Consider the following 21,594-nt stretch of genomic DNA (forward strand, 5'->3'; position numbering starts at 1 on the left):
TACAATTTCTGAACTGCACTGTTTATTTTGCTGCTTGAAACCTAAGTGACAGTATGCCACTATAATTATGGGGTTTCTTCTAAACCTTTACTACACTGCAGGTACAGAAATATACGGACACATTTTTGGAGAATTGACATTTTGCAAAATGCAGCAAACATTTCAATTTATACATGAGAAAAGGAAGTGTTCAAAAGGGTATGCATTTCAAGTTATTGCAGGTTATTTCTGTGAGAGAATTTCTGCAGGTAAAACATGTTTAAATTTAACCAACAGTAACGTGTCAGTGTATTTAAAATCATGACAAAAATCTTCTCTCTGGTCATTAATTGCCCCTTGACAAATTACTAGGATGTTGTATGTTTAGGGCAAGATGTCAATACAGCATAAATCCCGTGGCATTTTGGTTTTCTTCTGGAGATTAAAGCTGTTTTTTTCTTGGGATAAATGCAGCAGCAAAACACAAACCAGCTGATCAAAAAAGCACTTCTGCCATAACTCCAATAATTTCAGGGCACACCAACCGACAGTAGTTTTGCCATTCCCAGTTCTTTTAAGGTTTACATCACTGCACTGTTGCCTTAAGTAGTTTGTAGAAGCCTGTTTTTCTGTTAGGCCAGCTTGCTGACTACAGCCTGGTTGAGAGAATTTAGTTGGTTGGTCCATTTATCTAACGCCGTATACCGGGCCCCGCCTCTCTTCTGGTGATCCAGTTCGAGGAGCTGGTTGACTTGATCGATCCGGCCATGTATAGTGCTGGAAGCAAAGGAACAGAAACTGTCAGTGGCTCATGGACATGGAAATAGGAACTCACAGCAAATCCAAGGTAGAATAAGAGGTCTTATACAAGAGAGACACAAAGGCCGTTTCAGAATTCGGCACCTTTATAATTGTTGTCCTGGGTAGTGCTGCCTATTTAGCTGTAAATGGAAATCCAATGGACTAATTCATTGGGCAATGCAGATTTTATCTGCTTAACTATGACCCACACAAAGTCTAAAGCAGTATGTGGTAAACAATTCTTCAAAGTGAAGGAATCGTGAAAAAAATGGAGATTTATGTCAAAAGAAATTAAAAAATACAAACCCATGTATGGATTTTATTTTTGCAGTAGATGTAACAAGTTACCCTCCGGAAAAATAGGGTTTACAAATTGTAGTCAAGTTTTTCCAGTTAAGGAGAGCAGACTACTAATTTGTCAACTTGAAAATGTACTCAAAAATATACATGGGTATAAGCAGCAATTACTTAGAATAGTAACTTTCAAAATTTCATAGTAATTCAAGACACTTATTATGTAATTAAAAATTAAAATAAAAACATGCCACTCAATCTCCCTGTGTCATTTTCTTGGCTCCCATCTTTCAAACACTCTCCACTGCTCATCAGCAAATCCAAAGTCAGCATCATTACCTTTCACTTCTAGAATCAACCAGTATTGTCACAATGCACCAAAACAATGGTTTGTTGCTTCTGCTATAGTTTGATTATTTTAAAGTAATCAAAGATCAATAATCAAGAATAAAGTACATACTTATCCAATATGCACTGCACAAGCAAGCTTTCCACATCAGCTACATCTATGTTTAACTCCTAAAAGAAAAAGAAAACTCATTATGCTGCCACCATGTTTTGCAACATTAAACCCCTCCAATCTTTATTTTCATATACAGAACTTGGTTTCATTTCTCTTTCTTACTGCTCTAAAGTATCAACTCAATAATGATCTATCAAGCAAAAGACCTCCACCAAAGTACACGTGGCCAAGAGTCAAGAGATCAGCAACCTCTCAGAAAAGGCTGAAGCAAAATTTTGGAAGCTCCAGAAATGAGTTCCTTTACTGACTTACTGAAAAAACAAACAGATAAAAAATATCCCTAACAACAACAAAATAAACCACAACCACAAAACCCCAGGAAATAAAATAGGACAGTAATTATCAGAAAAGAATGGATCTACACTCAGAACATTTAGAGACATAATTGCATCTTCTGGCTCAAGCAAGTTCTACACATGCTAAGTCTAACTTTAAAAAAAAAGGCACACAGAGTTCTAAATAGAATTCAAGGATAAAAAATAAGCACCTCTAATATTTCATGACACATTCTGTAATGCTGTGAATTTTTGCAAGCAAAATCACAGACCCACACGAGATGCAAATAGTCATCTCTTATCGCTGGGGTTTGATTTTGTTCTTTCCAGATTAGGCCATGAATTCAGTGATTCTGTGATAATGGTTGGTTTGTTCTACTACCACAGTTCTGTAACTCACACAACACAGACATTTTAAGATACCTTCTGAACAAAAGGAGTTCAAATTTTAATTTTTATGTTCATAAAATTTACATTTATAATTCCATTTTTAATGATATGAATTCCACTTTTTATACTTCTCTTCAGAAATGTGCTTTTCCACCCCAAGTAGAATATGGTAATTGAGTATTTTAGAACTATATCATAGTACATATTATAAAAAGCACTCAGATGACACTTGAAATTTACTTTTTTTTTCACTGCAAAGCTGCCATCAGTGCATCAGTGCTATTTTATGGTATAGAGTATATTTTAGATGCTTTATTTCTGGAAGCACTGTATTTATTTAAAAGCTTTTATTCACTATTAATCATCTACTTAAGCAAATGCAAGGCTCCACTGACACGTACCTTAGAAATAAAAGGAATATGTATTCTTGTGTAAGGCTTAATTAATTTTATAAGCACTTGTGTTCTGATGTTTCGCAAAAGCTCTGTGGGGAAGAAAAAATAAACACCGTAAGAACAACAGTACTGAAATAAAGATGCAACACCACTCCATATAGAAAGACATCCTAAACACCAGGATCTTTTAAGGCAGTGATTCAGTGGGTGGGGAAGCCCAGCAGAGGCCAAGGGATCCAAACAATGTGCAAGCCTGAAAATGGACACACAGAGTCAAAAACTGTTTAAACATGGAGCAACATCTTCTCTTGTAAAAATTTAACTGATTCAAACCAACTGGGTAAGTCCTAGAGATGACTGCATGGTATGTCTGTCCCTCTGATTTATGGCTAAAATGCTTGTGTTGTACAAAAGTGAAAAGTGGTATTCTTAAGGATATGCAACTTAAAAAGTCTGTCTGCATTTAACTTCATTCACATTTAAACATAAAAGACTATGGCCTGATGGTATAATTATGATGAGGAACTGAAGAAATAAAACAATCTGCATGGAGTGGCTGATTTTGCTTTGGAAAAGTAGTGCAGTCATTGTTTTAGAATTTTTTACATTATTAAAGAAAAGCATAAATTACAATCGTAACTTAATAGAAAAAAAAATCTAGCTCCATTTTTACCTAACTAGTTACACAAGGACTGTTTATATAATAAAAAAACCACTGAAGACCAGATTATGTGTCTCAATAAAAGTAAGGAGATTAAAACAACGAGGCAAGGTATGTAAACATTATAGCCACAACCATGCTGTGTATCACTACAGAGAGACACAAAGATGAGGCATCACTAGCACATAATTCTCTTCAGTGCTTTGATTCAACTGCCCTTCTTCTCTTGCTTTCCAGTTCTTTCCACCTTCTTCCTTAAGCATCCACCTCACAATCTCACAGTCTCCCTACAAGACTTTGAAGCTCCCCAGTAGTCTCCATGTGGCAGCAGCAGGGTTATATTTAGTTTCCCCTGCTGTTTGCCATGTTTCTCTTTTACAAACACAAAGTATAGGAAAGCCAGCTCTCTGCATTTAACTCTTTTCTTTCATATAACTGTCCAGCTAAATGATCTTGCAATGCCACAGTAAGACCTACTCTTGGAAACAGCAGTCACCTGAAGAACTGGGCATTGTGTTCAAGCAAAGAGACTTTTCAGTTCTCAAATACTTAAAAACATGCAGGAGGAACTTTATTTTATCATGTTATTGTAACAGAAAGGCATGTGTTGATGTGTTCTCCTGTTTTATGAAGTATAGCTACTGCAAGTCTAAACATTTTTTACAACATATAAATTCAAATGTATGCATCTTATTAAATATTTTACATATTTATTAGTGTAACCTTCATTACACTGTGTGTTTTGTCTTTAATCTGAAGCAGAAAATTAACTTTATAAACCAGCAAACACCTAATTGCTGAGACTGACACAAGCCACCTTTACAGGTAAGGGCTGCTATCATTTCACCCTTCCAATGGGAAAAAAAAACCCAAAACAAACCACTCAAAATATTCAGTGTCTTAACACCACCACAGATATTATCTTAGAATATCCCCTCTTGCTGGAACTTTCTCCATCATTCCTGCAATTCTTCACAGTCAGGCCACATGCCTGGATGCAGGCTGGCCTTGACCAGCTCCTAAGGAACTTGTAAACAGTCAGGGAATCGTCAACAAGTAATTACAAAGAACTCTCAGTCTGCCAAGAAGAAAAGTAAACTGTGGGGAGGAAAACAAATAAAAAAGCCCCAGCAGCTTACCAAGCAGTGAAAACAAAAAGGATTAAAATAGCCTTCAAAAATACCTTCAATGTGCTCCCTTATGAAGGGATCGTCCATGATGTTGCTGTGATTTGTTTTCAGAATCTTCTCAAATTCAGTGATGTCGTTATTCTGATAGGCACTTCAGATAAAACAAGAGACTGAATTATTATTCTATAAAGCTAGAGACTTATATAAGATTATGTTATACCTCTAAAACAAACATGTATTAAGCGTTGGTGGCAAATAATTATATTCAGGGCCTTTATAAGCAGAAACTCTCTCAAGATGAAATGCAACAGAAATGACCTTTCTCCTATTTCAATTTTAAGAGCATTTACTAAAGTTTAGTATAAACATTTAGTCATTCCATAAGTGCACTCTAGTTTCAAAACTTTTGTACTTTCTGTACTTCTTTAAAAAAGCCCAGACCATAAAAATAGCTGGTTTTGAAAAGTACCATTACATGAATTTTGGCTTCAATAACTCATAATTCATGGCAGAAATAAGAGCTAAAAAGAGTCTAGAAGGCTGTTGCTGTCTCTAGGATGTCCACCTTAAACTGAATTCTAAAAATACTGGAAGATGGAAGAAATCCTGACTTCCAGGATTAACCATCAGTAATTCTGGCATAAAATTATGGTTTAGATTTTTATTTATACCTTATTTGTGTGTATATCCTTTAACTAGTCAGTCAATCTTGTTATCTGAGAAAGGGTTACAGAAAGGTGGGTTCAGTAGTGGCACCACAGCATCATTTAAAGATCAAGAGCTGTAACCACTGAAACAAGACCTTTTTCTTGAAATACATGCTTTCAACTTCTCTTCAATACTGACATCAAACATTTTAAAAACAATGTTTATTTTTCCTTCCTCGTCTGTACATTTTAAAATTGTTTCAGGTCAAAAAGATTCATCCTTTATTAAAATGGGCAAGAAAAAGACCATCTACATTTAAGGTAAAACTTGAGTAGTTTATAAATGGAGTTATGTGAGTGGCATGGATTGTATCACGTGAAACCTGTTTATTTCAAAAGTCTCTTTTTATCATATGTAAAATGTATAAGTTCCTACTGTACAGAAAGGATTAAAAATGTAATTGTAATCTTTGAAATTAATTTTATCTTCTGCATATTTCTTATCTATACTGCTTTAATTGCATTATTAATTCTAAAGAAGCAGTTCTACTCAAATGTCAAGATAAAACATATAAATTAGAAATACGAATAAAATCAGATTGGGTAAGGCCATCTGGAGTTCCTTCTGCCTCAAACTCACAAGGAACTATGACAGTGAAGTAGAAAAAACACATCTAAAGTAGAATGAATTACTGGGAATAGACCCTTAATGAACTGCCAAATAATTTGTTCAACCACTGTGTCAAAAAAGGATGAACATCCTCACTTTGAGAAACAATCTGGCTGCAGACAATGGCACAGAACCACAGCAGCGTCAGAGCAAGGCCTGTTCCAACAGGAGACCAACTGTGCATTTCAGAACGTGAGCAGACACTGCTTCTTACCTAACGAAAAGGTGGGAAAGGTTTTCCTATGTATTGTTTAACTTTTTTAACTTGATAAAGCAAAGGTAGGGTAGAGTGGATGGAACAGGGCAGCTTCAAACCCTACTTCAGTTCACTTCATTTGCCTAATGATCTTAATACACTGAAAGTCCTCATATCACAGTTGCCTGTAAGAGGTCATTTGGCCTTCTGTGATTTTCATGTGTGTTTTAAGTGATCTCCCCTATCCTTCGAAGTTCAGTTTTTCTATTCCTAAATTATGAAGCTCCTTTAGTAATCATGACATATCCATGCATCAAATTATTCTGTTGGCTTTGGTATGAGATGTCAGACAACTTAGCCCTAAATACCAGTTGTAGCACAAGGTGGGACAGTTTTTATTTAAGGAAAAAAATTAGGTTTTTGCTACTGCATAAAAAATTCAGCATAGTAGAAGAAAACAGCATGTCTCTTTTACACCTACCTGGTATAATATAGATACTTTGGTATCTCATAGTAATTAGGTTGCTTAAGAAAAACAGTACAAATATTTGCTCAATATTGATGAAATAACTGTCTTAGCTGCATAGAGAAAAGCCATCTCTAAAAATATTTCATCTCTGGTTTGGACACCGTATCTTTTTATTTTTTTTTTGTTCTCTTCTTCAGAAAAATTAAAATCTTACCTTACTAAATTCGTCATTGCTAGAATCTCTGGATCATTTTTGTATGGTTTAGCCTACACAGAACAGAAAGCACAATATGCAAGCTTAGATTTTTTTTTCCATTTTCATCTTTTGGGTAATTTCCCTATAAACTCAGAAAAGGGGGGGTGTAGGGGGGAAATGTGAAAGAAAAAGAAAAAAATACCTCCTGAGAGTCAAATGGATTTATTCCAGACTTCATGAGCATGTTCGCTAAGACCAAGTATTTTAAGCAAGTGGTTCTTCTGGGGCTCCCTGATTCATCATAATTCTTGAATGCTTCAAAAAAATCAGTATGTGCCTTTTCAAACTCTCCTTCTCTTAAGTGCATTTTGCCTCCACATTCTGAAAACACAGATGAAGAGAAAAGGAACACTGTGTGCTTGTTGCTGACTACAGTAATTGTACCCAAGTTCCACGCTATTTCTAAATAGATTACTGAAATATTTTCAGAAGTCATTTCATTCTCTGAAATCACCAGGAAAAAAAAAAGCATTAGGGCCTTCACATACAGCACTGCCATTTGGATAAACCCATTCCAAAGAAGAACAAATAAAATCCAACCCACATGATAAAACTAAAAGAACACTAATCCTCATAGCCAATAATTAGTTCACCCTTATGTTAAAATACTCTAAAAACTGAAATGGAATTTATCTCCATTTCAATGGTAACAGACTTCCTATATTTACGGAATTTTCCCTATCTGTTGAGCAAAATTGCACAGAAAAACTGAGAAATCCTCTCTGTCTCCTGAAGTACCCACTGCTGCCTGAGTGTCTGTGCAAGTGCCTACGGCAGCGGAAGGGGGAAGGCACAACAGTATTCTGTCTTTCTCCAAGACACACAGCGTGTTTCCACTACAATTCATCACTGCAGATAATAAAGAATATTTTCAAGTACATCTTAAAGCCCTTCAGTTCCTGCTGAATTTCAGTGAGGTGAGACATCGAGCACAGATTTACCAAAGGGGATTGCAGAAACACTCCCTTCTGCCAGCAGTCCTTCCTGTCAAGTCTTTGTTTTCATCCCCTGCAAATGCCTTTGCATTTATCTTTTGTTGCCTGCCATGGTGCCAAACAGCTCAAGTCTTCCTCTTTTCTTTCTACTGCTTCTCTCCTAACATTTATATGGCCAACTGTCCTGCCCTTCTGACCAGAGCATCTGGTACTCAGGCACCAGAACAGCAGAGCTACATCCTACAGGATGAGTCTGCAGCCTCTGAATCTGCAGGATCCTCTGTCTCTACAGTTGGAACTGAAAAAAACCCACATTAGTTCTCAGATTTTCATAAAACTAATCTATGCAACAGAAATTAAATGAAAAATTGAAGATGTACTTGCCTCTGATAACTCCCATGATCAGCGGATGAGGAATGGCTGACTTGATGTGCAATGACTGTTCATATAGTGCTTTAAGTTTTTTGTTATTTTTCTGTGCTGTATACATCTGAATTTCCAAAGCATAGATTTCCAATAGTTGAGTACCTTTTTTTAGATCATCTTCCCCATCATCAGTCTAGGACAGATTAAGTAATAAATACTGTGAAATTTTAAGAGAACAGCAATTTCAGTTTTATACTAGTAAAAACCTGATTACCAAATACTCTCAGTAATTGGAATATTCCTAAAACTCCGCTATTTTGATACAACTCTTAACAGAAAACGTAATACTCGAAGAACTTATCACAGGCCAAGTTCTGAAGCCCTTTATTTAAAACATCAGTATTTTTGTGTAATTAAATGTTTTCCTCCAAACTTTACCCTTTATTCTTTCCCACTTTGCTTAAATTGCACTCTCATAAATGCAATGACTGACACAAATGCATATATACAGATAACACATGCAACACTTCTGCTGCCTGTAACACAACCATTTCCCAGACATTTGTAACCCATTTTCCATACTGAAAGAAGAAAACTGTCACACACAAACACAGCAGGCTGCAAGGCTGATTTATTTATTCCTCTTCCAGATGGGAAAGTAACAACTGTACTTTCGGTTTTGAGTAAAGCTCACGTGGAATCTTTGCTGTATTTTAAAATTAATGCCTATGCATTGATATGTGCTTCTCATCCTTGCACCTGACTGAAGAGAAACCTGAGAATAATTTTTTAAAAAATCATTTTAAAGCAAGGAATAAAACACTTATCATTTTTTTGTTCGTGTTATCAAACCGATAACAAATTAAATCAGGCAGGGAACTTCTTCCCTCTGTACTAAAGCTCAGCAACATGCCCCAAAGGCCAACAACAGATGTAAAAGAAAAAAACCAACCCCCCCCCCAATCGATGTTGTTTACTGAGCCACAGTGATTTAGAATATAAAGGTACCTGGCACGACTGATGCAGCTGACGCAAAATCTTTTGTAACTTTCCATATTCTTCTCTTTCTAAATATAATTTGCCAAGCTGTAATGAAAAAGGAATTGAAGTACTGAGGTCTATTAAGATTTCACAAGTATAAGAGTTAGCTGAAGGTGTCAAACAAAAGCAAAAAACCAGTAAGTTATATATTTTACCTTTGTGTTTGTCTTAAACCACAATCTATCATTCTTAGCATCTTTCAGAGCTTCAAGTGTTGTTTCATAGAATTCCTGAAGCAAATCCATCTGGCATAAAAAATCAGAATTCTATAATTGTAAACAGCAAATTTGTACCTGTTAATAAAGTCAATCTGAACAAACTAAAAGTGCATGCTTGAACTTCTAAATAAGAAAGGTATTTGTATCTTACTGAATGTCTGCATTTAAACTGCAAAGAGCTTCTAAAGAAACAAAACTAACTACACTTGTTTTTCTTATATGAAACATACAATTAAAAAGCATTCACATTTCAAGATTTCCACCCATCTGTGAAAAATGAAAGGCATCTTATAAGAGCCCATCTTATATAACCAAGGAATAGAATTCTGATGTTGTGTAACAAACACAGGCAACATTGCTCCTACTTAAAAGAAGAAACCCAAAAATGATTTACATATCAAAAATAAAATGTACTTTACAAAGAGAGGAAAACAGTCAAAGGCAAAGATCCCTTCTCCTTTCTGTACTCCCAGTGCTGAGTGAAAGAAACCTCGAGTGTATCAAACCATTCCTCTGCACAAAACCCCCAAATACAACATCTAAACTGGAAATCATAGTGCTGAGTGCTACCTTTTACAAGGTGAAACAGAGAATGCATTTGTATTGTTCATGGCCACAGCTGTTTTGGGGATAGCAGATCTGTGACCATCCATCAAGTTAAGATTTCCAGATTGTCCCTCCAAGTCTGGCTCAACTGCACTCAGACCAGAAACTAATCTCTGCCAGGAAGGGACAGTCTAAAACAATCCTTTAGACCTCAAGGGTGACCCACCATTCAGCTACTAAACCTTCCCCTCCTCAGAGTAGCAGGGCAGGAAGGACTGTGATAATGACTGAAGAGTCATCACTAAAGACCAGTGATCCTTCCAGGTGGTCAGTCAGGGAGCTTCCTACTCTCTGTAAAGCTTTTACAGCAGTACAAAAGAAAAGGAGCTGGGCTGTGTAACTGTGACCGTGTACCTCGCCTGCACAGCTCACTCACACACAGGCAGTACTTCACTCCAGCACTTCCCTACAAAGTAAATTTCACACCAAAAGTATTGTTTAATTAAAAATTACTTTGAGAGGGCACTGGGTAGTGCAGTAGTGGTAGGGCACTGCAGCTACTACGCTAATTAAAAAAAAGTATTTATTTATGAGCATAGAAAGCCCAGGTAAGTATTGCCAAAAAAGGACAAATTTATGAAAAGTTATCTGCCTTAACAGAATCCACTGAATGTGGGAAATATATTTTTAGATATGACAGCAAATGAGTACTGGAAATTCTATCTGAGATCAAAAAAGCCCAAACCAAACACAAAAGTCCATAGTTAAAATGCAAAACGGAAACCCATGAAGATGAAAGAACTGATGATCCAACCTGCTTGGAAGTAGAGATATAATCAAGAATAGAATTGATGGACTTTTCAGAGTAATTCCTTGTAACTGCACTCCGTATGTAGGTCAATAGCTGTTTATACCTATTCATCATTTCAGGAAAGTTAGTCTAAAAGAAAAACAAAATTACATTATAGTTTTTGTTTTAATGATTAAAAACTGAGTTGTATCTTGCAAGTGTACAAACAGGAAAGAAAGCATAACAAGGAAGACTGTGCAGTAGTGAGTGGTTGCTGTTTGAACTTTTACATCACTACTTTACTCATAAGCAGCAAAATCAGAAATAACTTCATCAGAACTGCATGGAATGGACGTTTAAAATATTTATCTCAAGGAAGAAAACAGAGTTGGCCACACAACTATTTGAACAGCTGTATATGCAGCATATAAATGTTTCACTGATCTGTCTTGGTGCAGGGCACATGAACACTGTCACTGGTGTGGTACCTCAGCACAGCAAGGGCTGAGCCTCAGACTCTCAGAGTATCAGCTGACCACAGCAGCTATTTTGCATCCACTTTGCCTTGGACTTGCAGCCACCCCATCATTACAGACCTACCAGGTCTGTAGTAGCCACTAAAGGCTGCAAAAGACAAGTTCTGGCAGATTTAGTTGTCATGGCCATAAATTAGAAGAATAACTTAACATCTCTGGATCAAATACGTATTTATGCCATTTACTCCCAAGTGATAGCTGGAATTCCTACCAATTTAAAGTTTATTTTAATCATCTGCTTCAGAGCTTTGAATCCCCATTCTCCTTTTTCACCTTCGAGCTCCAATACCTGAAATAAAAGAATTTTTTGCAAAATATTTACAAAAGCTTTATTCAAACTTAAATCCATTTTATATCTTGTTTAAAATGTACATATCCCATACATGCCTTTTCCCCACCACCACCTTGTTCCCTACCAAGTAATGTTTAACTCTGCCCTGTTCTTCGATTTTACTCATTCCTGGTATTATTGAAAAAGTTAGTGAGGGGTTTGTATCCTACAAGTTTTCACAACTTAGCTGCTGTAGGGAGGGTGAATATGATTTCTGCTGTTGTTGTTAACATCAAACACTGAACTTTAGTGCCAAACACTAAACTTTACCACTGCTCCATAAATACATAGGCACAAAAAAGTTTTAACACCCCCTGCAAAACTGACTCAACTCAATTTGGACTAAATTATTTAAAGAAGTACACTTCTGAGTTACAGCAGAAAAGGTTTTTTTAAGTCATATATATAACTCTGTTATACACTAAAAATAAACCAAGAGATGCAAATATCCACTTTTCCTTTAAAAAGTTACATCTAACATGCTGCTTTCTGGTAGCAGTGTGCAACCAAAAAACATTTAAAACTGAGATGAAGAAAAGAAACTCTGGGTCACTTAGTATTTATACATTTAATGCTTTGGAATCAGATTGCAAGCCAAATATAATATGCTACATAAACCACTGGGGAAAACACCATTTCATTAAAAAAAAACAACAAATGGATCTGGCTTCTATTGTTGACATGTGAAAGCACAGTTAGAAATGTTCAATTAACTTAGTAAATCCTGAAGATTAAAAACTCAGAACTATGATAAAATAAGACTATTTCATGTCCTATTTATGATCCTAAGAATGATCCTGAAAGGCAGTCAGCCAGGAGTTTTAAGTTGTCCAGTGATAAACTTAGCACAGTAGTAAAGATAAACACTAATCTTAAAATTCCAGAAAATAACTCAAACAGTAAGGAACTATTTTAAAATATGAATTAATATAAAAAGAGGAGATAGAAAATAAAGATGGAAAACCTTCTGAAAACTGCTTAATGCTGCTTTGGGATCATCTTCCTTCAAAGCTTTGGAATTGTAGTATTGATTTTCCAGATCCACATTTGGTTCAGAATTGCTGTCCTCAGAATATTCCTACATTTTAAAGGGGGAAAAAAAAGAGAAAAAAAGGTTGAGAACATCAAATAATTTGATGAAAATGGATAGTAAGACATATTTCTCCAACTGACACGGAATGCTTGGGAACTAACAGGAAATGTTCACTTTTAGAGCATGTGACAGGTATGGACCCTTATGGTGATTTTATCTCACCCAACACCAGACCAGACTCACCAACCACCACCATCTGCCTGCCAGCAGATTTCTTTCTGCATTACTGAGCTCCCAGCTCTCCCAGCTTCACCTTTATGACAAGTGCAGGCTGTAGGGTTGGGATTCTGCCAGTGCCCGTGTCTAAGGACAGATGTCTGACAGCTCACGTCATTTGTGTGGGGCAGGACAGGGGCTGCCCACTGGTTCTCCAAAAGGCACCTGCTCTACCACCTTTGCCATCCCCAGAACAGACTGTGGCTGAGCTGCTGCACGAGGAATGATTCAGCTCTGGAGGATATCAAATGCTTCCCTGAATCTCACTCCGATCTGCCTTTTTATGCCACAACGATTCATACTTGTCTAAGGAAATTAAAAAAAAAAAGAATAACGAGAACACCAGCTGCTTCTGTGCTGAGAAGCAGGAGATGATTGAGAAAATGCTAAGGATGCTGCCAAAGACAGTGGGGTGGGGCACAGGCACAATAATTTAATCAAATAATTACCCATCATGTACACTAGTGCCAAACAAATTGAAGTATTTACTTCTACCAATTATTATTTATTTTTTTAAAAGAGTACTCTGAGACTTTTTCTGATGAAAACTCCCCTACACATTTTATCTTCTTTTGCTGAAGGACAACGTTGTGTGTCTGAATTACAAAACACCAACAAAGCTAAAATAAGAATTTCATGTGAGGTTTACAGGATTCAAAACCACACCTTTCAAGCCAGCTCCTCTGAACAGGGTCCTTTTGGAAGGTGTTTAACAGAACCTGTTTAAATCTGAAAGTTACTGTTGTCAGAGTAACTTTCCCTTGTAACAATAGAAACAATGCATAGTAAGATGCCCTTTTTTAAGATGGATTTTATTCTTTTATTGTACTTTATCAGGCACATTTACTCTTTTGTTCATTCATATGTTCCTGCTATTAATGAACTCCTTCAAAACCATGAGAAGGAATGAAAAAGGATGAGACAAAAGAGAAGTTTTAAATTAGCTCTCTCCTCCCTGCACTGAAAGCAAATCTTTCAAAGATTCAGTTTTCTAAAGTTCTAATGGAAAAATTAATTATGGGAGCTCCCAGTTGACTCAGAATTTATTAAACACAATACTTGAGACGTTTGTCCTTCTACCTGTTAATGTTTCTACTTGTAATATGTAGGCAAGTTGCCCACATATGTATTTATTTTCACTCAACGAAGTATTAGCATTAGTGAGAATGAATGGTCTCAATTCCACAAACCTGTTTTCTGAATTCCCACAGAGCTATAAAAACCCAATACTGAAAACAGCAAAGAAAACAGGAAGTGTCTCATTTCAGTGGGCAGGCTTTCATTTTGGTCAGCTTGTTTTTGTGAAGTCTTTATTGATCCAACCAGTCTGGTGGAGCAGCAGCTACGAGTGCGTGAACATGATGTCAACAGCTGTATCAGGCACCTTATGGAAACACGGGCTGCCAAAAATTAAACAACACTGCATTTAAGAGATGTGTAATCAGCTGATGTCTTGTTTATGCTTAACTTGAACAATGGGGAATATTTTTGGCAGAAGAGTCTATTTGTAAAGATAAAAGGAAAGCAAACGAAATTAATGCCTTTTAGGAGGTAATATGTTTTGTTAGCCTAAAGCCAGGAACATCTGAATTTTCATCTTAGCTCTGGCAGGGATTCTGATGTGGATTCATGCAAGAAGCCTTTTTTAAGATAATTTTTCTCAACGATACTTAAATATCCCATAAAGCTATTTTCATAATATTAATACATAATAAAGAAGAAGTGTTAAGTCTAGAGATAATTTTTTTCCCCAGTGGAAATGCTTTGAAGTGCATCGAAGTCTCACAGCTGTATTTTTTCTTCTCTTGATGCCTATTTGCCTCACACCAGATTCAGAATGTTGATATGGACTCAAGGTTTTAAGGGAGAAAATGCAAGGTGGCTACTTTAAAAGACATATTTAAACTTAATGGCTGTGAAGAAAACTTTCAAACCTCCAACTAAGTATGAGATGAGGCCATTAATCTGTACACAATATAAAAAAAAATCAGCCATGTAGATACTGCATTTTAATTCAAGCACTGATGCTAATTATATCAGTAGGGATAAATTCAGCAGGACCAGCACTCTGCCTTCTTTTGATGCAGAGATGGCTTAGTGCAGTAGGATACAAATGTAAGAACATTCAGCTTCTGCCAAAAGCAAAAGGAAAGGAGGGAAGCATGTGAAGCTCAAAGCTTGTCCCCTCAAAGGTAGAACTAAGAAAAAGATGCATTTCCTTCTCAGTTCTGAAAACAGAAAAGTTCCTTTAACAATAAATTCAGATAGCAAAAGCCTAAGCTTTCCTCACTCTCATTTTTAATGCCCCTGCTTCCTACTTGAATAACTTTCCCAGCTCAACTCTTTTAGGTAAGAAGTTTGTTGCAAATTAAATAGAAATATACAGTTTACAAAAAGGAGTTCTACATAACTCTAAAAACTTCTACTATAGGATCTAGACCTAACACTCTGCATAGTGACCAACACTCTTAATTAGAACTCCAAGATACAAAAGCACCTGTGTGATACTTTATCTCCAGCTGATGTAAAAAAAGTCACAGGCCTAAGAATTTTTAAAATTAAGATCCTGGTGATATTTTTCAAGTGGACATCAACACTAAGTTCAAATGAAAAAGAAACAGTCTGAGTCTGCAGAACTGATCTTTGAAACCCCCTGGGTTCTTCCCTCCTCAGAGGATCAAAGCAAGCAAGTGGGGTTTTTTATTAGTACTCAAAAAATTAGAAAGCTCTGATAGAGTCTGGAAAAAATGTAGTTAAAGAGGTTAAGCCATAATTTAAGCATTGCTCCATGTTCTAAATGCAGTCAGTTATAAACAATACAATCCCATCCCATCAGTTCTTGGGGAAAGAAAAATTACCACACTAGCTCAACTGTACTGGAGATAAAAACCCTGATGTAGCTTACTCTGCCTGAAACACAGTTCTTTCAGATAGTTTTATTAAAAGTTAAATTAGTACCAAGGAACCAATTTAATTAACAAATCTTTATTCCATTACGTATTTTCATAAAATTCATTTTATCTAGTAAACAGCTATAAAACATTAAGGCTCAGCTTCTAAAATGAGCACATACAGAACTCAATTCACCCCAGTCAGCTTTAATCATCCTTTTTAGTGCATGGATCCATGTGCAGTTTCTCCTGCAGCACAGGCAGGTTAAGAGCATCCCGTGCTCCCAGATCCTCCCTGTCCATTTGTGGTCCCAGCATCCCCTGTGCCCTTCCCTGCAGCGGTTCAGGGTTTTATGCTGTAGGGTCCCTGCTGATGGCTGATCCTCCCGGGATGAGAGCAGCCCCCCAGTGCTCACTGTTTGTCATTCACCAGCTCTACAGGAACCAAACTTTGCAAGCCTTTTTTTTGTTGAAAAAGGGGGAAAGCAGCTATACAAAGATAAGTTTCCAGTACAAAGACACAGTATAAAGAAATCCATTTCTGTAAAAATGAATCCTTCAAGGACACGGTTGAAAATACTCATTAGTGTCAATTTTCAATTGCTGGTAATTTTACCAAATTTCAATCATTTGGCTGACTCAAACAACTTTTTTTTTAAAAGTACAATTATTTCTAAGAATAAGTCTGGTACAAATTTAGTTTTACTTCAGCTAACTTTGTTGCCTAACTGTGGCATGCAGGAGATCTGCTAAGCACAACTTCCTTTGCATTTGCTCTTCCTGGACCACTGGCCTGCAGGCACCAGGACAAAAAGCAAGTACCAATTTCTCTGAGCATTTGCTGCTGGTATCCAGGCACACGGTTCTACAGAAAGCAGTAAGACTGGAATGCAAAAGAGCAAGGAGGAAAAGAACAGAGGCAAACCCTGGGAGCAAAAACAAGAGTGTGATTTGTAGGAGAAGGCTGCAAGCACTCAGCCAGGCACTGGGAGGCCTGGGTTCTTTTCCACATTCCAGGTCTCTGCTCTTGTGCTCCTACTCACTAACTCTGCAAGTCATCCCGTGCCTGCTGGCTCACACCAGGGCTGGCACCAGGAATAGAAGGCTGTGAAACCGGCGATTTGCAGGGGCGTCAGAGGAGTCCCATGAAAGACACTGGTTTAATTTTTTTTTGGTTGTTTGTTTTAATTTTTCTTTTTTCCAGTTGGAAGATGCACAGAAATGAGACAGGAGACTGCAGGAGAAACCTAGTATTATGACATGTAAAGAGTATGGAAAAAAGTGCCTTTGCTTTCCACCTCTGTCACACAGCTCTCCTACAGTCACGTGCATCTTTTTCTGAAAGTCCAGTTTTGAGCATAACTTAGATCTAATTTGCTTCTGTTAAACATCCAACTGCATATCAGATCTGGAGAGCTCTGTTCTGAACACAGTGCTGAATAACTTCAACAAAACCCAGAACTTACTGACACTTGTCAATGGTCAGACAGAAAGAATTTACTGACTAACTATTCTCAGGCTTTTTGCCTCAATACTTCCTTCTGAGACATTTCAATGAGCTAAATAAGCCCCAATATATTAATTCCGTGTTTAAAGATGACTCTGAAGAGAACGCATAAAATAAAATATCAGGACATATGCTGAACCCCTATAAAATATGAAACAGTAATTAATTCAGAGACAGTACATCCTATGTCCTCTGTGCTCACTTTTTTTTTTTTTTTAAATCACATACTAATGTAATTAAATACAGAAGAGGGTAAAGTGGATCTGCTTGATTTGGTATTTCTTCAGTTGTAAAGCCTGTTTGTGCAGCATTATCACTTTCTTGTTTGCAACATACCTGTGGATTTATTAAAATTATGGTAATAGTGAAACATGAACAGTTGGGAAGAGGTGACAATATCTGCATGAAATTTCAATGCATCAATATAAGATGGGATAATGTCTCTATCTACTGATGAGATTGCTTATCAAGTTTGGTAACATAAAAAAAATCCTTCTGAAATGGAGTACATTTCTCTCTGTTGGAAAGAAAAAATGATCCAATCCATGTAGCCTGAAATAAATAATAGGAGTGCCTATTTCCCAACATCATCACAGCCTGAAACAGGAAATCCTCAGTAATCTAAAGGGATGCTCCCCGTACTTGAGCCATGTCAATCCTCAGGAACCTGTAGCCCTCTCAGCAGGGTGCAAACTGATGGCTGTTCATCAGAACTGTATCCAGCTTTTCCACTCAAATCACTGAAATCATACAACTCCATAACATAAAAAAGACCAGTTACTCAGAAAATATATTTGTCCAACCTTCCTTTAATTTTCAAGTTGAATTTCAGAACACAATACTTAAGAACACCACAGACAAATTCCTTGTTTATTTAAAACAAAACAAAACAATGCAGTAGATGCACTACAACAACTGTCAATGTGTTTGTCATCGTGCCTGGAAGAATCAATTTCTGGATGAAGGCTGAGTTTAGCCTCAAAGTCAATTCTAAACATAGTCTTTTGTCCCAGACTGAAAACAAAAATGGAATTTACAATGGTCCTTCCCTCCCTGTCCTTCTCCACCCTCAGGCTGGATCTAGTAAAAAGAACTTGGACTGAAGTCATGTAAGGCACCTAACAGCTAGAAATTAGAATTTAGAAATTAAACTAGGAATGAAAATTGAGTGGTTTTCTAATGACCAGTAAACATTATTCTGTTCACTGAAGCATAAAGTGGAATTAATCCATGTTATAATCAAGGCTGTCACTGCACATTAGCAGCAAACTGTGAATCTAGGTCCATCCACACACAAATATAAATGGAATATCTTCCTGATATCAAGACCCCCAGTAAATAAAGTTAACTTCTCTAGGAGTGGCTGAGGTCATTTACATACAAAACCTTGACTTTTTACCCAATAACAAAACTAAATAGAAACAATCAAGTACAACCTGTAAAGTGGGTAGTCTTCAATTGTTCAACAGTGTAGTAATTACTCTAATTACACAAAATTCCATGATGAAGCTGGGAAAGAGCTAGGCCTTCAGAATATCTGTTCACATTTCAATTCAAGTGTGAAACATTTGCATACTTCAGGAAATTTAACTGACTGGTTCTCCATAATCAGCAGGTCAAGTGCACATTTTAAGAGAAACAGCCATAATCACTCCTAATAAAAGCTCACAAAATGAAATTTTTGGGGAGTCTTCAGTACTACTGCTATGCTAGTAGCTACCCTGGGAAACCTGAACCTGGTTTCACCATACTGTATTTTGACAAAATAGCTATTTCTTCTTTCCTTAACTGTTTCTCTAATTACTGCCTCTCCTCCTATTCCTTTAAAAAAATTATTCACCCCCACTCATATGTGCTCCTTTATTTTCAGCTCTACACTGGTCTGAGTATTTTGTCTTGTACTCTTTTTTTTTTTGTTGCAAAGCCTTCTGCAGCAGCCCTTACACTGAACTTGAGAATCATGCATCCCCTTATACAGTCTTCTCTTAATTTAACTAGATTTACATCAACATGAAAAGAAGAAACCAGGCCCTATCTTCAGGGCCTTTAACTTATTTCTGAAACAATTCTGTGGAACACTACAATTACAGTCTCAAGTACATTTTAAATCAACAGCCAATTACAGTCTCTTAGTCCTGGAATGCTGAAACTAGTCTAGCTGGAATATTTTTATTATTCAATTCTGGAGTTTTTTTCCCATCAGTTATGAATTGAAATTAAATTTTTAAAATCTGTAGCTTTACACGGGAGTTACATACTAAAAAGAAAAAACTAACATGCTCCTAATTATTACAAGCAGTATTTTTAAATTTTGGAAAGGTCTGGGCTAGGGGTAATTAATGATGATGAAAATATTCCAGTGAAAGTAACTACAGCCAGAGGCTGAAACCTGCCCCAAGCAAGATGCTTCAGGAAGGTTTTTCCAATGAGAAAGAAAGTACTTCAGAAGAAAGAAACACAGGAAAAAGCATTAAATCATTCTTGGTGAAAACTGGCAAAATGCAGCATGAATTTGAGCAGCAGTCTTACTCAAATCTGTACCTTGAAAGACTGAAAAATGCTATTCCAGTGGTTACTCGACATGTTCAGTTCTCATGTTATGGATGGACATTCAACGTGAATTGTCCTTTGATTGTATCACATGGAAAAAACCCATAGTATTTTAAATCAGGAAACCAATTTCAGTGTTAATGAAAATGAATGAAAATTCGATTTGGAACACAGTGTTTTAAACAGTCTCTGTATATTTCCTTCAGTAACCTTGTTTCTGAAAGTCTGTGGATTCATTCATGGACTTAAGGGAACACTGACAGTTCCTGGAATACTGACACAAGCAGCTCATAGGGTTATGATAACAACGCTGGTCATAAGCACTCCTACATGGATGAAAAAAAAAATCCCTCAAAACCAAACCCAGGTGCTTTTGTCTAATGTCATCCAGCCATTCTGAGCAGCTCATAATAAGGACTGCTCAGAAACTATTTTAAAATAAAATCAGGTAAGTATTTTAAGTGAATTCATAAGTAGCAATGATTATCAAATAATTTGTTAGAAAGCAAGTCTTCCAGAAACAAGTGTCTGGAGTTTTTCAGCGCAACTGCAGTACTGAAACCTCAACCATACACAGCTGGGGTTTTTATAAATGTCTCTAGTTCAAAAACCCATGAAAAGTTTGTAAAAGCAAAAAAACAAACAAGGGCAATATAAATAAAAATAATGAGAAAAGCAGCATTTCTTTGACCTGAAAAAGCTTAGGACAAAACCTAATGTCAACATGTATTTAAATGTTAACAGAACAGCCCCCACACACACACTTTGCAATTAAAAACAAAACCGAGGTAGCAAAAAGCTCGCTAAGGCTATAAAGACAAAAAGTTAAAAACAAGCGCATCCCTTAAGCGTTTTGCGTCAGAAACCGGCCATGTGGCCCCTTCTCCTCAGTCCCCTTTCTCTTCCCCCCACTTTTCCCTCAGTTTGTCGCCCGCACAAGCACATGAACCGCATCCACCCCCAAGGGCCTCTCGGAGCCGCGGGCGGGGAGGAGGGCGGGCAACTTTATCACTTTACTTCATGCCCGACACTCGGGCCGGGGGCAGGAGGAGGGAGGGGGGCAGCGCACCGGAGCCTGCCCTCACCCCGAGCCCTGCGGGGACACGGGGCCAGCCCGGGGGCCAGCCCGGGCCTATCCACCCGCCCGGCCCGGAGCCGGCCCGTTCCTCCGCGGAGAGGCGGCCGGGGGCTGCTCCCCCGGCAGCACCCGCCCCTCGCACCCACCGCCCGCTGCCCGCGCCCTCCTCCCCGGCAGGGAAACTCCTCCTGCCCGTCCGCGCTCCCTGCCGGGGCAGCCCCGGCGGAGCGGTAGCTGCGGCGGGCGCGCCGCGCCAGCCCCGGCCGGGAGCGGCTCCGCGTCGGCCGCACCCCCGGCCCCGCCGCCGGGCCCCCGCGCCGCCCCGCGCCCTTACCAGGTCGTAGTCCTCCTCATCATCGCACATGAAATCATCCTCCATGTCAGACATCTTGGCCGGAGGACGGGCGGGGGGCGGCGGCGAGGACGGCCCCTTCTCCCAGAAGCCCGCGCGGCGCTGCCCAATGTGGCTCCGCTCCGCCCGGAACGCGCTGCCGCCCGCGCCTCTCCCGCCCCCGGCCCGGGCCTCCGAGCCCTCCGAGCCCGATCCGCGCCTCTCCCGCCCCCGGCCCGGGCCCTCCGAGCCCGATCCGCGCCTCTCCCGCCCCCGGCCCGGGCCCTCCGAGCCCGATCCGCGCCTCTCCCGCCCCCGGCCCGGGCCGCTCCGAGCCCGATCCGCGCCGCCCCGCCGCCTGCCCCTAGCAGGGACCGGGCCCTGGCAACGCGGCCGGGCGGGGCCTGGGCTCTGCACGCCGGAGCTCCCCGGGGCGGCTCTGCCGGTCCTGCCGCCGGGAGGGCGCCGTGCTGGCGCCA

General features: G+C 38.6%; 1 protein-coding gene across 2 annotated transcripts; it reads right to left on the minus strand.

Annotated features, from left to right (window-relative positions):
* On the minus strand, window positions 1-21,282 carry COPS2 (COP9 signalosome subunit 2). Of its 2 annotated transcripts, none has more exons than XM_050309462.1 (13): window positions 21,119-21,282; window positions 12,414-12,527; window positions 11,330-11,407; window positions 10,607-10,732; window positions 9,184-9,273; window positions 8,996-9,073; window positions 8,006-8,180; window positions 6,829-7,007; window positions 6,645-6,697; window positions 4,502-4,599; window positions 2,664-2,746; window positions 1,535-1,593; window positions 1-756 (listed from the first exon to the last, which is right to left on the minus strand). In XM_050309462.1, the coding sequence occupies exons 1-13, from the start codon at window positions 21,170-21,172 to the stop codon at window positions 612-614; spliced, it is 1,332 nt and encodes a 443-aa protein (XP_050165419.1). In that variant the 5' UTR covers window positions 21,173-21,282; the 3' UTR covers window positions 1-611. The 2 variants fall into 2 exon arrangements, with proteins under 2 accessions (XP_050165419.1, XP_050165418.1); XM_050309461.1 differs by having other exon boundaries at window positions 9,184-9,294; window positions 21,119-21,277.
* Window positions 21,283-21,594: the final 312 nt, after the last annotated feature.

Source organism: Myiozetetes cayanensis, unplaced genomic scaffold (assembly GCF_022539395.1).
Source record: "Myiozetetes cayanensis isolate MyiCay16 unplaced genomic scaffold, myiCay2020 scf14, whole genome shotgun sequence".
NCBI lineage: Eukaryota > Metazoa > Chordata > Aves > Passeriformes > Tyrannidae > Myiozetetes > Myiozetetes cayanensis.

Excerpts from the sequence above, each read along its gene's own strand:
- COPS2 (XM_050309461.1), bottom strand. The coding sequence starts at position 21,172 with ATGTCTGACATGGAGGATGATTTCATGTGCGATGATGAGGAGGACTAC. Across the intron at positions 6,698-6,828 it reads ATCCATTTGACTCTCAGGAG|GCTAAACCATACAAAAATGA; the intron begins GTATTTTTTTCT and ends TGTTCTGTGTAG. Across the intron at positions 757-1,534 it reads GTGCAGTGCATATTGGATAA|CACTATACATGGCCGGATCG; the intron begins GTATGTACTTTA and ends CTTTGCTTCCAG.